This window comes from Numenius arquata, chromosome 1, assembly GCF_964106895.1.
Source record: "Numenius arquata chromosome 1, bNumArq3.hap1.1, whole genome shotgun sequence".
Lineage (NCBI taxonomy): Eukaryota > Metazoa > Chordata > Aves > Charadriiformes > Scolopacidae > Numenius > Numenius arquata.
Genome location: NC_133576.1, coordinates 59,782,690 through 59,796,458, shown reverse-complemented (window position 1 = coordinate 59,796,458; position 13,769 = coordinate 59,782,690). Strand labels below are relative to the sequence as shown.

At 41.7% G+C, this 13,769-nt stretch overlaps 1 protein-coding gene across 3 annotated transcripts in view; it reads left to right on the top strand.

The window, feature by feature from the left end:
- FRMPD4 (FERM and PDZ domain containing 4) overlaps positions 1 to 13,769 on the top strand; it is a 424,326-nt gene that overhangs the window by 296,440 nt on the left and 114,117 nt on the right. For 2 of the 3 annotated variants that reach the window (XM_074147683.1, XM_074147675.1), the window contains exons 1-2: positions 9,038 to 9,072; positions 10,830 to 10,946. In XM_074147683.1, the coding sequence (XP_074003784.1) occupies positions 9,038 to 9,072; positions 10,830 to 10,946 (152 nt within the window). Of the gene's footprint in view, positions 1 to 9,037; positions 9,073 to 10,829; positions 10,947 to 13,769 lie in introns of those variants that run through there. The other variant, XM_074147668.1, reaches the window with a different exon arrangement.

The window sequence follows — 13,769 nt, the reverse complement described above, 5'->3', positions numbered from 1 at the left end:
TGAGAAAGCCTGAGGTCAAAAGCCCCATTAAAACAAAAAAAAACATCTTGCACACATCAGTTTTTAGAGACTTGTACTTTCTAGCTTCCATCAGTATGAAGCTAAAGCATCATATACAACAGAAAGTCAAAGAACCTTTTTCAGGCATCCAGGTCCCAGCCACTATTTGCTGCTTTGGGTACTTTCTGGCTTTTGCAATACAAGAAATTCCTTCAGGACTTTGGTTCTCTGATGGAGTCAGTGTCCTTTACATGAAAAGTCCTAGCAGTCTGAAAGGAAGTATAGTGGAGGTTTTTGTTTTCTTTGTAATGGGGGCACAACTTTATTAATAATGGAAATATAGAGAGAGAGGAGGACAGGGGAATGGAAGGTGTGACCTATATCAGATAATAAAAAAAAAAAAACCACCACCAAACCAAACAAAATGAAAACCAGAACAAAACAAGTAACAGACATGAAAGTGTGTTAGCTGGACAGCAGTGACTGTAGAGAATCTGAATGCAAGACCATTTTTTGCAAAAAAGGAAAACTCAGCTGCTGCTGAACAGGACAGTGCAAACAACAGCTATACCTATGTTCAAGAGTTTCAAACTTATTGTGGAATGCGAGATAAGAAAGGAAACATCCCAGGACAGGCAGGGTGCCTCAGGGAATGACAAGACCTTCACCTTGTCCCTTTCCCAAGGCGCATGGGGGTTGTTAGCCCCTGGAACAAACCAGTGTTGCCTGACATGCTTTGTTTCATCCCTCCTCCCAATGTGCTACCTGTACTTTTTGTTACCTTGTTTCATGAGATTTTTAGTTCTGGGACCATAGTGGACAACCTTGGCTCTGTGGGCAGCCACCACTCAGTGCTGAAGAGCTCTCTACCTACCTGATGGCAAAAACATATGCTGTAGGTACTTCTTCGCTGCACTGTTTGGGTACCCACGTCTTTGGCCACAAGAGGTAGAGCACAGGGAGGAAATCAAAGGAGCGATTTTGGAAGATGTGTGATGAAAAATGGTCTATGTGTAGACCATTAGCACAAAGCTTGTGATAATGTTACACTGTAGTTTCAGATTACGCAGAGGCATTCCTCATGTCGCCAGTGGTGTAATGGGCACAGTGTACATTTTGAACAGCCAGCGGTTTTGTTCTGCATCACTCTGCCCTGCCCATGATACAGACAGGAGTCTGGAATTGATGTTGAAGTGACAGGAGCCCATGAGGACACTTTTATGGTCATGTGGAATGGCCCCTTTTCCCTCCACCAAGTGATGGGCAGCTGGCGCTCTATTTCCCCACTTACCTGGCAGGGGAACAGCAGCAGGGTCTTTCTCGTGGCAGCCAGGAGATTCCTGATGAAAGGGATCTCTTACCTTTCTGATCAGCTACGTGGCCATGAGTCCTTGTTATCTCATGATTGGCAGCAGTAGCAATGACTGGTGGAGGAGGAATTCATTTGAGTGTCTCCTCTTCTCATCCCAGACATAGGCTGTCATTTAGAAACCTCAGTTTCAGGCATTGAGGAGATGGAAGCTAATGTAATCTGTGACAAAAATAGGCTGACAGGATTTTCTAGAAACTTATCTCTTCTGCTGTATTGTAAACTGCCTTAGAGGAGCTCAGTATGAAATTCTGAGTTGTACTTGGTTGGATTATTTTCTGCTCCACCAAAGGATTTAAAGGTTGAGTGGAGCCTTCAGTATCGTTATTGGTTTGGAGTAAGAACGAGTGTTACTTTGTGAAATTGTGAATAATTGAGAGTGTCTGCTGTGGAAGGTGGGAAGGGGGGAAAAAAGGTGTGGAGTTATGTGCTCCATCTGGAGTCTGGGGTGTAGTTACTGCCTAGGCCCTCCTGCTAAGAAAGTGACACAGCTGGGCACAGTTTCTGAACAACTGGCCAAAGGCAGCTTGGCTTTAGTCATAGTCCTTACTAGAAAAATAGAAAAAACTAAGAGAAAGTACTAATTAAGACCAGATTGAAAGGGGGTGGAAGGGATGGCGAGAAAGGTGTGTGTGTTAATTTTCTGAATAACATTTGTGTTTGTCTGATGATGCATGATGCGGGGAGAAAATTCAGGACAAGCCTGAAAGGTATTGCAACAGTACTCTACCTTTGCCCAGAGCATGGCGTTGTGTTGCAAGATTATTGAGATGGACAGGTGTCACAGGGCAAAACTACTTTTCTAGCATTTTGTTCTTATGGTTAAATAAGAAAAGCAGTCTTGGACAATGAATCTACCTTTCATGTTTGTCTTCATTACAAACTTGAAAGCCCAAGCTTACTTGTGGGGTGATATTCCTCAGGTTTCTTTTAACTGATACAGAGTTTCCAGGAGTTCAAAAATAGTACACATTTATATGAGGACTAAAACTGTTTTGCTTTCTTATCCAGTGAAAGACTTGAAAGCATGCAGGCTATAGAATCTGAAGGGTATCTGAATCTGTGGGTATCTGAAGTCATTAGGGTTCCTTTCTCTACTTATGTGCTTTAGTAACAGGAGACCCAGGATGAAAATTTTTTTAGTACAGTGGAGTACTGGGGCAGTTCATTTTCTTCTTTTGTGCTTCTGATAGGACTATTTCTGGGGGGTTTACAGTACTGGTCTATGCAGAGACAACAAGCCTTTCAGTGTCCTTGATCTTGGATCCAGAAATTATTGTCCATCACGTCTGTCCTATTGTACAGTGCCCCTCAGGAGAGTTTAAATAGCAGGGTATGATGATTGATCTTGATAGTATAGCTACAGAGTCTTTAAAACTTTCATTTTCTCATTTTTTCAAGTTAAAATGATAGGTTGGAGGTAAGCTTAGTGCGGTAGTCTTCTGGGACAGGACTGGGTGACAAGTGGATTGAGAAAGCAGGTTTCTATTCTGAAGGCAGTGGAAGATTAAATATCATAGAGAGACCAATATTGAACTCCTCTTGTGTCGCAAGCATGTCTCTTAGTCCCAGGTAGTCATGCCCTGCAGAAACTTCAGGTGGTGTTCTTACTTTTAAAAACTAATAATACAAAATATTGTCACTGTGGTGTTCCTCTAGGAAACTCCTAGGGATCGTTGTGGCTGGAGTTAACCTCCCAGGGGGTGCTGTGGAGCCCTGCTCCCAAAGTAATCAAATTTTAGGAGTGTAACTGGCTTTTGTTCAGGATGTCTTCCTTTTATGGTGGGTTGGAGAGAAACTGACTTTGGTATTGGCATGTGAAAGGCAGAGAACTGGCTTTTCTATAAGTAGAGAGGTAAAAGGAAGCCAGGGTACATGCCAGGACTCAAAATGCCAAGACTCAGTATGGTAACATGAAGAAGCCAGCGTATCAGTGCTATTAGTCCATTAGCAATGCTGAGTTGTGTTAGTCAGCCTTGAATGAGTTACTTACCCCCCTGGAAGATAGTACTTTCAGGAATGAAGAAGTACTGTAAATAAGGAAGGACTATGAGAGTTACCAAGATGTTAAATGAGACGATTCCAAAATATTAAATATCCAAGTGGTAAACACAACATTATACTGTGAATCTTCATAGTACAAGTTCTGTAACTTTACTCATGCACTGCAGTTACAGCTGTGTTCTTCAAGGGATTGCTTTAAAAGAAGATTAGAATATAATCCTTCCACTATTTTATTCCAACAGAGGAAATCCAAGGTAGATGCTTAAAAAGTTACTAATAACTAAAGAGGAAACATGCATAGAATATTACTATTTCAAATTATTTATATTTAGGGAAATTATACGTGGCTCCACATACAGAGATTTTGCACAATGCGTTGGAGGAGGATTTCCAAGGGGTGCTTCTTTATTGGGGACTTTTTTGAAGTTGTGCCCCAGTTTGAAAAGTTAGGTGATCTTAGAGATCAGATTACTGAAGCAGATAGTAACAAATAGACAGGTGGTATCTACCTCAAAATTCTGCAGCTCTTAAGATTAAAAAACCAAAACTAATGGTACCAGAAGCTTGGAAGCTGTTTGCACTTGGTTTGGTGATGCTCTTAGGTGTTTTGGAAGGGGGTATAGAATGAGGAATAAATAATAAGGTAATAAAAATTGCCAATTTTATTATGTTATACAGGAATTTGACAATAAGGGCACACCATTTGTTGCAAAGCATTCTTCAGAAGGTGATGTAGAATTCACCTCCAGATTCGTATGCTTGAAATTCAAATTTTGGCATCTACATGGAGTGAGATGTCAAAGCTCCAAATAAGAGTCAGTGGAGAGCTAGTGAATACAGGTAGAAAGCTTTCAAATTCAAATGCCTGCTTTAGGATAGAGCTGAATCTCGAACTCTTCACTGGGACCCTAAATGCCAGAGATGGTCTTCAACTCTGAGATACCTTTTTCTGGATTTCCACCAAAGAGGCACTATAAGGACTCTTCAATCTAGGCCTATGAAGATGATCATTTAACCATCTCCCTGACGTTGCAGAGAGCGGGAATGAAGGTCACTATGACCAAGGCTAACTAACCAGGCTTCTGCCTTCTTCAAATCACAGAATCGCAGAATATTTTTGGTTGGATGGGACCTTTAAGATCATTGAGTCCAACCAACAAAAAACAAAACAAAACCAAAACCAAAAAAACCACCAACAACCTAAAAAATCCCAGAACACCAAACACCAAAACCAAACCAAAAAAACCACCCACAACCACACACCACACCACCCACAAACAGACACAAACCAACAATCTCGGGCACTAGAGCATGCCCTGAAGTGCCATGTCTACACGTTTCTTAAATACCTCCAGGGATGGCAACTCCACCACCTCCCTGGGCAGGCTGTTCCAGTGCCTGACCACTCTCTCAGTAAAGTAATTCTTCCTAATACCTAATCTAAACCTCCCCTGCTGCAACTTCAGACCATTTCCTCTGGTCCTGTCATTATTGCCTTGGGAGAAGAGTCCAACACCCACCTCTCTACAACCTCCTTTCAGGTAGTTGTAGAGGGCAATGAGGTCCCCCCTCAGCCTCCTCTTCTCCAAACTAAACATGCCCAGTTCCCTCAGCCTCTCCTCATATGACTTGTTCTCTAGACCCCTCGCCAGCTTGGTGGCTCTCCTCTGGACATGCTCCAGCACCTCAATGTCCTTCCTGTGGTGAGGGGCCCAGAACTGAACACAGTACTCGAGGTGAGGCCTCACCAGGGCCGAGTACAGAGGCACGATCACTTCCCTACTCCTTCTGGCCACACTATTCCTGAGACAGGCCAGGATGCCGTTAGCTTTCCTGGCCACCTGGGCACACTGCTGGCTCATGTTAAGCTGGCTGTCCACCAACACCCCCAGGTCCTTTTCTGCTGGGCAGCTTTCCAGCCACTCTTCCCCAAGCCTGTAGCGTTGCCTGGGGTTGTTGTGACCGAAATGCAGGACCCGGCACTTGGCCTTATTAAACCTCATCCCATTGGCCTTGGCCCATTGATCCAACCTGTCCAGGTCCCTCTGTAGAGCCTGCCGACCCTCAAGCAGATCAACACTCCCACCTAGTTTGGTGTCATCTGCAAACTTACTGAGGGTGCACTCAATCCCCTTATCCAGATCACCAATAAAGATATTAAACAAGACTGGCCCCAAAACTGAGCCCTGAGGGACACCACTGGTGACCGGCTGCCAGCTGGATTTCACCCCATTAATTACAACTCTCTGGGCATGGCCATCCAACCAGGTTTTTACCCAGTGAAGAGCACACTTGTCTATGCCACGATTCGCCAGCTTCTCCAGGAGAACGCTGTGGGGGACGGTGTCAAAGGCCTTACCAAAGTCCAGGCAGACAACATCCACAGCCTTCCGCGCATCGAGAAGGCGGGTCACATGGTCATAGAAAGACATCAAGTTGGTTAAGCAGGACCTCCCTTTCATAAAGCCATGCTGGCTGGCCCTGATCCCTCGGCTGCCCTGCACTTGCCGTGAGAGCTCACTCAAGATGATCCTCTCCATGATCTTTCCCGGTAGTGAGGTCAGACTGACAGGCCTATAGTTTCCCGGATCCTCCTTCCGGCCCTTCTTGTAGATGGGCGTCACATTGGCCACCCTCCAGTCATCTGTTACCTCTCCTGTTGACCAGGATTGTTGATAGATAATGGAGAGAGGCTTGGTGAGCTCTTCTGACAGTTCAAATCATTATTAAAGAAAAAAGAAAAAAAGGAAGATTTCAAGGTTGCTACTACCTTTTATTGCTGTTCTAAATCTATCAGCAGAGTGCAAGTTGGGATTCTTGGGCAAAGGAGTGAAGACTACTCCAATGATACAGCAGACCACCTAACTCTTTGTGCAGCTTCATTCCTAAGAAAACAAGGATTGTTGTATCCCTGTCCATGGAGAAGGGTAGGCATAAACATGACATCTATCTTTGGGGTCGGTAGGCACCTTAATCCTATATACAGAGTGTTATGCTCCAGCAGGCACTTTATACTCTGAATAAAGTGGGGGTGTTCCATTTTAGTCGAGCGCTTTCTGTCTTGTCTTTGTCTAAGGACTCTCTGAAGCAGGCAGGTTTTGTCCTGCCCTTGATTTTTTCCTGCCATGTAGCCATCTGTGAGGCCATGGAGTACGCAGAGATGAGTCTGGATAAACTAGCCGCTAGTTTTAAGGTGATCCAGTTTACTTGCATTGGCATAAGAGCAGCTGTGATGTGAAGTAGGACTGTTTGATGCCGGGAGGATGGGAATGCCGCTTTTGTGTCAGTGCCAGTTTCTGCTGTTTTAAAATTGCAGTCCAAGAGCTTCATTTCTACCAGTTTAGGAAACCACTAAATTTATAACAAAATTTACAGGCCTAGGCTATAGAGGTGATACAATTAAAGAGTCTATCAAGATTTCTATAGCAAAGACCTATTGAGAGGAATCTCCAGTTGCCAGTTAAAAAAAATAAGTTTTGGGCAATATTACATGCTTATTGTCTGAATCTGTAGATGCTTTTTTTTTTTTTATCACTGAATTTTCCAGAAAATGTAAACATTTTATTTTTCAGTGTTTTAAAAAATGCATAGTGTTGCTCTCTGCTTTCAGCATTAACACTATCTAAACTGCTCTGGACATTAGGTTCTAACAGTATTTAAAAATTCAAAATGTTCTAGTTTTGATCTTTGAAAAAAAAGTGGATACTATTACAGACTTCTTGTTTGTACCATGGTTTATGCTAAGTATGTTCTGCATATCGTGGAAGTGGCACATTGCTGATGTCAAGTACTGGAGACTTTACATATGAACTCATGGTTCAGTCATGCCTGAGGCACAAGGCAGAAAAAAGGCTGACCTGAAGATGTTCACCGTGGCTCAACTATTGTATTCTTAGGCAAAAGGTCCCCCCTTAGGGCACACTAGTACTTTGCACGCTGCCTCTGTGATTTAATGAACTGATTGTTCCATGTGAAGCAATTCAGAGGAATCAAGTTTTCTACTTCTGCAGCAAGGACATCAAAAGCAGGTTGATGGGATATCCTAGCTAACATTGCCTTGTTTTCAGAGCTCTGCTGGCATGATGCTGGCCTAGGCTTTCATGATGAAGTTTACCACCGAAGAGCTATGCAGTGACATGCACTCCAGCAATCAGTATGATCGCTGTGAGCAAGCAGAAGTGGTGATGGAGATCAAGCAGTGAGTTACAGCGGTGCCAGTGCTTCCTTTGTGGGCAGGCTTCCTGGGGTAGCAGGCATGTTTTCTTGATCTTTCCCATCTTTGGAAGTGTGCAGGTCTTCCAGAAACCTAGGCATTTTTAGTGTACTCTTCCTCCTTTGCCTGTGAGGGAAGGATGTGGCAAATGGTGATCAGAAAGCTGAGGGATTTATCCAAGATCAGCTGCAGGGAGGTAGGATTTGGATTGAGTTGTCCCAGTCTGATGATCTTGCTCACCGCTGAGGTATCCTCTTGACTTATAGACTGCTAAGATGACTTTGTCCTTCCCCCAGGTGAAATGCCTGACCTGCTTATGGTTTCCTACAGAGACTTTGATAGTCCTTCTGGCATTTATCTCGTCTTTGCCATCTTTTGTCCCTTGTAGTGGCCGTTGAACAGAATCCTTGCAGACAAACAGGATAATATTCAACAAGTGGATGAAGGTGTACAAAAATAAATAATTCAGTTTATTCTTTCATTTTTTCAGACTATACAGGCAGCTGGGAGTCACCAGCACTGATCACCTTTGAGTTTAAAAACCTTGTTATGTAGTTATGACATGAGCATTTATTATTCAGTTGTACAATGACTATAGGAAACATTTTGTGAGTATTTATTTTTCCCATGTCTGGAGACATGTCCTCCAATTTGCACACATCTAATGTAGGTGTATACAGTGTCTCAAGTGCTAATATCTCTCCCACTGATTAAAAGAAAGTCTGGAGGGCTAGATCAGATATAGACGTATCCATAGTTAAGTAGGACAGTAATTACCAATCATATATGATAAGTTCTGACACCATTAATGTTTTAAGGGTTTAAAGAAAGCTTTCAGGGGAATTAAATTCACTTTAAAATCCACTAATGTTATAATCCATACAAAGATGAGCCCTTACTTTGAATGCAGAGAGGAACAGTATTGATCATCATCACTGTCCTGTGCTCCTACAAATTATCTGATAATAGAAGTTTGATGTGCTTTACGTGGGAATTTAAATGTCACTGTACCCATTTTACAGGTGGAGGAACTATAGCACAGAGGTTGTGAAACATTTAATTAAAGTGAAAAGTGTTAAATGCACAGGTATCCCTTTATAGTCCAGATAAAATAGGTTACTTTCTACTTTGTTTAGTTAACTGCAGTGTTTAGGATCCCAAATACTATAAAATGTAATGCAAGGTCTGCAGATGTAGTTAAGTTGTCGTTCTTAGATCATAGAATGACTCCCATCTAAAAGATGGGGACAACCCTTTCTCTCTCTGTCAAGCATATGCAAAAACAAATGCTTAAGCTCAAATATACATGAAACTGCATGAGAGAGCCTTGAAAGTATTTGTTTTCTTTCCTCAGATGCCTGTTTTTTAATTCATTCCTTTGATCAGGAACGGGTTAGTTGCATTTATCTGGGGTAATGTAGCATATCTGACATTTCTGTGTTTCACTAGCCATGAGTAACTGTAATTTTATTAAGATTTCTAGCAAGTTCAAATATTAGACTTAAGCCCCGTCTTATGGCAAATACCAGTGTTTGAACGTGCTAACAGAAATGTTTTTCTACTCCTTGAAGATAGAGTACTTAATGTAATTGGTAAATCAGATGATATCTAGCACTCCATTGTAATGCTCTACTTTACATGTAAATTATATTTTGAAGCACCATATCTTTTCTCAGTAGTGATTAATCCTTGAAATAAAGGGGGAGGGGGAAGTAGCTAGTTTGTTTTTAATGATGCATTCCCCCTTTGGGAAAGATTAACGGTGTACAACTTTGTTGAGTTTAGCAATTTGCAATGAATTGTTGACTTGTCCATGGAGACCAATTCTATTCCTTCAGAAGAGCTTTCACCAGGTTATATTACGCTCTTTTCCTTTAAAGGAAATAAGTTCTTACATCTCTGTCTAAGGCAAGAAATACTAATTTCCTTGCTAGCATTTGAACATAATAAATCTAGCAAGCAAAACTAAACTGTAATATGTTTGACTGGTAGAGAAAAGGCAGAGAGGGAGAAGGCAACTAATTAAAAACATGCTGTTATTTTGTGTGGGTTTGGTCTAAATCTCAGATTGTGTTTGGTGTTGTGTGCTGATTCCTCTTTGCATGCCTGTGATGTGCTCTCAGCCAGCCTTTAGCATCTTTGGTTGCCCTGCCTCCTTTTCCTGCTCTTTCTCTTTTTCAGATTGTACGTAGATATTAATGACCTGAGCAATTTTGATGAAAGACCTATTTGTTGCTTTCTGTACCTCTAAGTCCCACAGCAGAAAGTGGGAATGTGCGGTAACATTTATTTTAATTCCTGCAAGTGAGGGGTGAAACAGCGGTGCAAAAGTTGAGGTTTCCTGTGGTAAACTGTGGGGGATTCTTGCTAGCCATATCTCTTTTTTTTTGTATCTAGTCAGTAGATGGCATCTCACAAAGTGTTTCAGATCTAGTGGGGAAATACTGTCCCTTGGGAGTGCTGCTCAATCTCCCTTAGTTAAGTGAGCTGTTAGTTAGGAGCTACTCCTTTATTTAAGGCAGTATGACTTGGCCCTTGCTCGAGGGTGGGAATACTAGCAGAGTGCTCGAGCAGTGATGTGTCACAGTGTGTGACCTCGGAGATACTCCAGCCTTTCAAAAGTTATTTGGAGGAAGAGCTTAATAGATAATGATCAAGTGCAGCAACATCTGCGTATTGAATCAATTTAGGTCCATATACAAAAGTGTTACAATCTTCCTTCGTTCCGACACACGAAACAAAAAGTGGTTTGGTTTGCTAGCAATGAGAGTTGCTGTTGATGTTCCTTCTTGTGCCAGGCACTGCACCATGTGTGTGATGTGCAGCCATGTGAGGGGTGGTTTGGTTTGGTTCGTTTGGTGGGTTTTTTTGGCTAAAACTGTACTGAGAACTGGTGTTTGACCAGAGGATGGTGGTGAATGAAAATATTTTCCATCTCCTGCCCTGAAAACTATTGAAAATTAGTATTGTGGGTGTGAGGCTGATTCACCTGCCAAAGACTTGGGCTCAAAGACCATTAGAAGTGATAGTATATCTTCCCACTTACTGGGAAAATACTACAAATGTAAATAGGCCTGCAAACCTCTTTTCCCTTGCCTAGGTTTTGGCGGTATATCTCACAACTGTGAAAGTATTTGGATGCCAAGTGAATGATGTGAAATAAGTAAATTTGAAGAATAAATACAACAAACAAATAACTTTTTTTTTCTTTCTCTGTCCCCCCCACCCCTCCCAAAATTGCAGCCACAGGAACAAGTCTTCAGGCTGGCCTCACCCTTCAGGGACCTGGAGCTTGAACCAGGGGACACCTTATGGATGGGAGATGACGGCAAACAGAGATGGAAGAGACTACTTCATCAAGTAAGTGGGCAGTGTGATCTGTGCAGTCTGTAGCACAGCACGGCAGCCTTGCTCTTGCTGTATCTCCTTGGAATCCTGATTCCTGCTTCAGTCCTACACAGTTAATGTTCTTACAAAGAGGGTATCTCTGGCTGTACTTTACTGCTCCTTGTTTTGGTACTTGGTTATTTCATTTACCTGAGGAAATGCTATTAATATAAGGACATGTAATTCGTCAAGGAATTACAACAAATGTCATTAACAAAAAAAAAAAAAAAATGCTATGTTTAAAGAATGAGGCAAAAGGTCAGTTCTGACTGAGACTAACAATTCTCCATCTCTGCCATGTGAGCTCTTTCAGTTTGTCTAACATATTCATTATACTGGTAATGAAAAAGTGTATATTTTGATCCTGTATAAATATTCTAATTCTTAGATTTCCTATAGTCCTTTTGGTCTGAATGTAAAAGCTTGCAAAATAAATGTCAATGTGCATGATGTGATTGTAAACAAAATTGGCTTTTCTTTTCCTGGTGAAAACTGTGCATAATTATTCTTTAAAATCTCTTAAGTGGCTTGGATAAAATACAGTCTGCTGTTCTAGCAAACGTAGACTTACGTGGCTTTGGAACCTCTTCACTAAAAAGGGGTGATGGTGATGAGTTAGTAGAACCATCACCTGATTGTGCAGCATTAGTTGCTGTAGCTTGCATCCCATTTTTAAGGCTAGCATTTTGATTCTGTTCATGTGAAGGGTTGGGAGTTTTTTTAATTATTATTTCAGTTTTGCATTTATCAGTCTGTTTAGAAACTTGCAGGTGCTTAAAAAAGTCCTGGATGAGAATTACAATTCTTTCTTTTAACACAGAGTAGAAGGATCAGACTTTTTAAGTCCAGACTTAAAATTGGCCATTAAAAGCCCTTAATTCACTCAACATCCTTCATAGGCAGAAAACAGAACTGTACAGTGTAAGAACGAGGATCCCTGTTGCTCTGCTTTCTCTTCCTCCCACCTTTGCCTGGGGTGTGTGCCTTGGCTTCCTGGGAGGCATTTGCTTTTGGAGCAAAAGCAAGATTTGTAACAGCATGGTGTCCTGCGGGCTTTCAAGATTTAGAGTGTTTTCAGACCTGTTCAAATTCGACCAAGTTGTCTGGGTTAATGAGGGCTCAGAAGCTGACTTTGAAATGTCATTTTCTTCCTTGAGCAAGTATTTTTCATGCTTCGTATGTCTATAAGACACTGGACTGGGTGCAGGGCTGGACAACGTGGAGCTGAATGCCAGGCACAATATAACTTTATTAGCATAGGCTTTCTGCCTGAACTAATTAGGCTTGTCAAGAAATATAGGTGAGCCTCCAAAGTACGGTGCAGATGTGACTCTGCTGCTTCTGTTACTGTAGTTAGGGAAGGGACCTGCACACCTTGGGTGTCCATTTTTTCTGCAGACTGTCGGTATGTTCTCCTCTGCGCGACTGAGATTCATTTGAACATTTAATACCCCGCTTCCGAGGACAAGCACCGCATTTGATTCCTCCTCTTTTCTCACTGGTCACATAATGGGATGCTGCACTTGCTGTGTAGCTATAAACAGCTGCGGCTTACAAAATGCAGTGTATTAGTACTCATTAATTTTGCAATTTGGGAACGTTTTCTAACTCTCAGCAGCTAATGATTATTTTGTTTATTTTTTGGATTGCCTTTTAGTACCTTAAAGTGCCATATCCCTCTCTTAAATGCAGAATACTGCATCTAGGAATGAAAATCCATAACAGGCAGTGCCAAATTATGCCTTAAGTAATGTTAGGTTTCTTCTTGTTTTGTTGTTGTGGTTGTTGTGTTGGTTTTTTTCCAGGTTCTTATAAGGTGCTTGCTCTCTGTTCTCTTTGGGGCCCTTGTCTTTCTTCCATTTTTCTCTGCATGTGGATAGCAGGCTATGTGGAAAAAAAATAAACTGCTTTAAGGGATGGAGAGAATGAGACCTCTGAGGAAGCTGGTTTGAAGAAGCTTTTGGTATTTTGTGCCAGGCTTTCTTACCCATTGATATCTCTGAGCAGTCTTAGGTGCAAGTTGAACAGTGCTATGTACGTACACATTGCAGTTATAGTACGTATTCTTGTATCAGATGTTTTAAAGCAACAACATTGGCTCTAACACATGCACCAGCCATGTCTCCAGAGTAGTAATGCATCTTACATGAAATGACAGTCCCCCAGGTTGCATTAAAAGCCAGTGCCTTCAGAAACTGAATGAAACCAGGAAACCACTTGGAACCACGTACTGCTGTACCGAATCACCATCTATCCATCGTTACTCATTAATGTCAGCCCCAGTAGTTACTATGATGTGACTGGGTAGTCACAACATATATCTTCATTTTAGAAGAATGACCAAAGACACACCTAGGGACTTTGCCAGCAATTCCTCTGTGGAGGTATATAGTAGCTGTCCCTACAGTGCCTGTTATCTGGCCAAACAGAAGCCCTCTCTGGCTTTCAAAACAACTGCTTTTTCAAATACTACATGAAACATAAATGAAAACACTATTCAATATTCTTTCCTTCACTTTTCACCCCTGGATTTCAGGAATGAAATAGTGAGATGGTTGTTGACAGTGATGTCAATAAATTCAGGAGAGAGATCAGCGAGATAGCATTTCATATTGTCTCCAAGGCTTTTTATAGCCATACAGATTAACAAATTGCATCACACTGAAGGAGAAAAAGCAATTCAAATCCCCCACTTGGTTTTGATTAAAGATGTATAAACCAGGTATTATTGCAATGAAATGTGCGCATGAGTTCTGTACAAGCAAATAACATAATTCATAGAAACATTAACTGCTT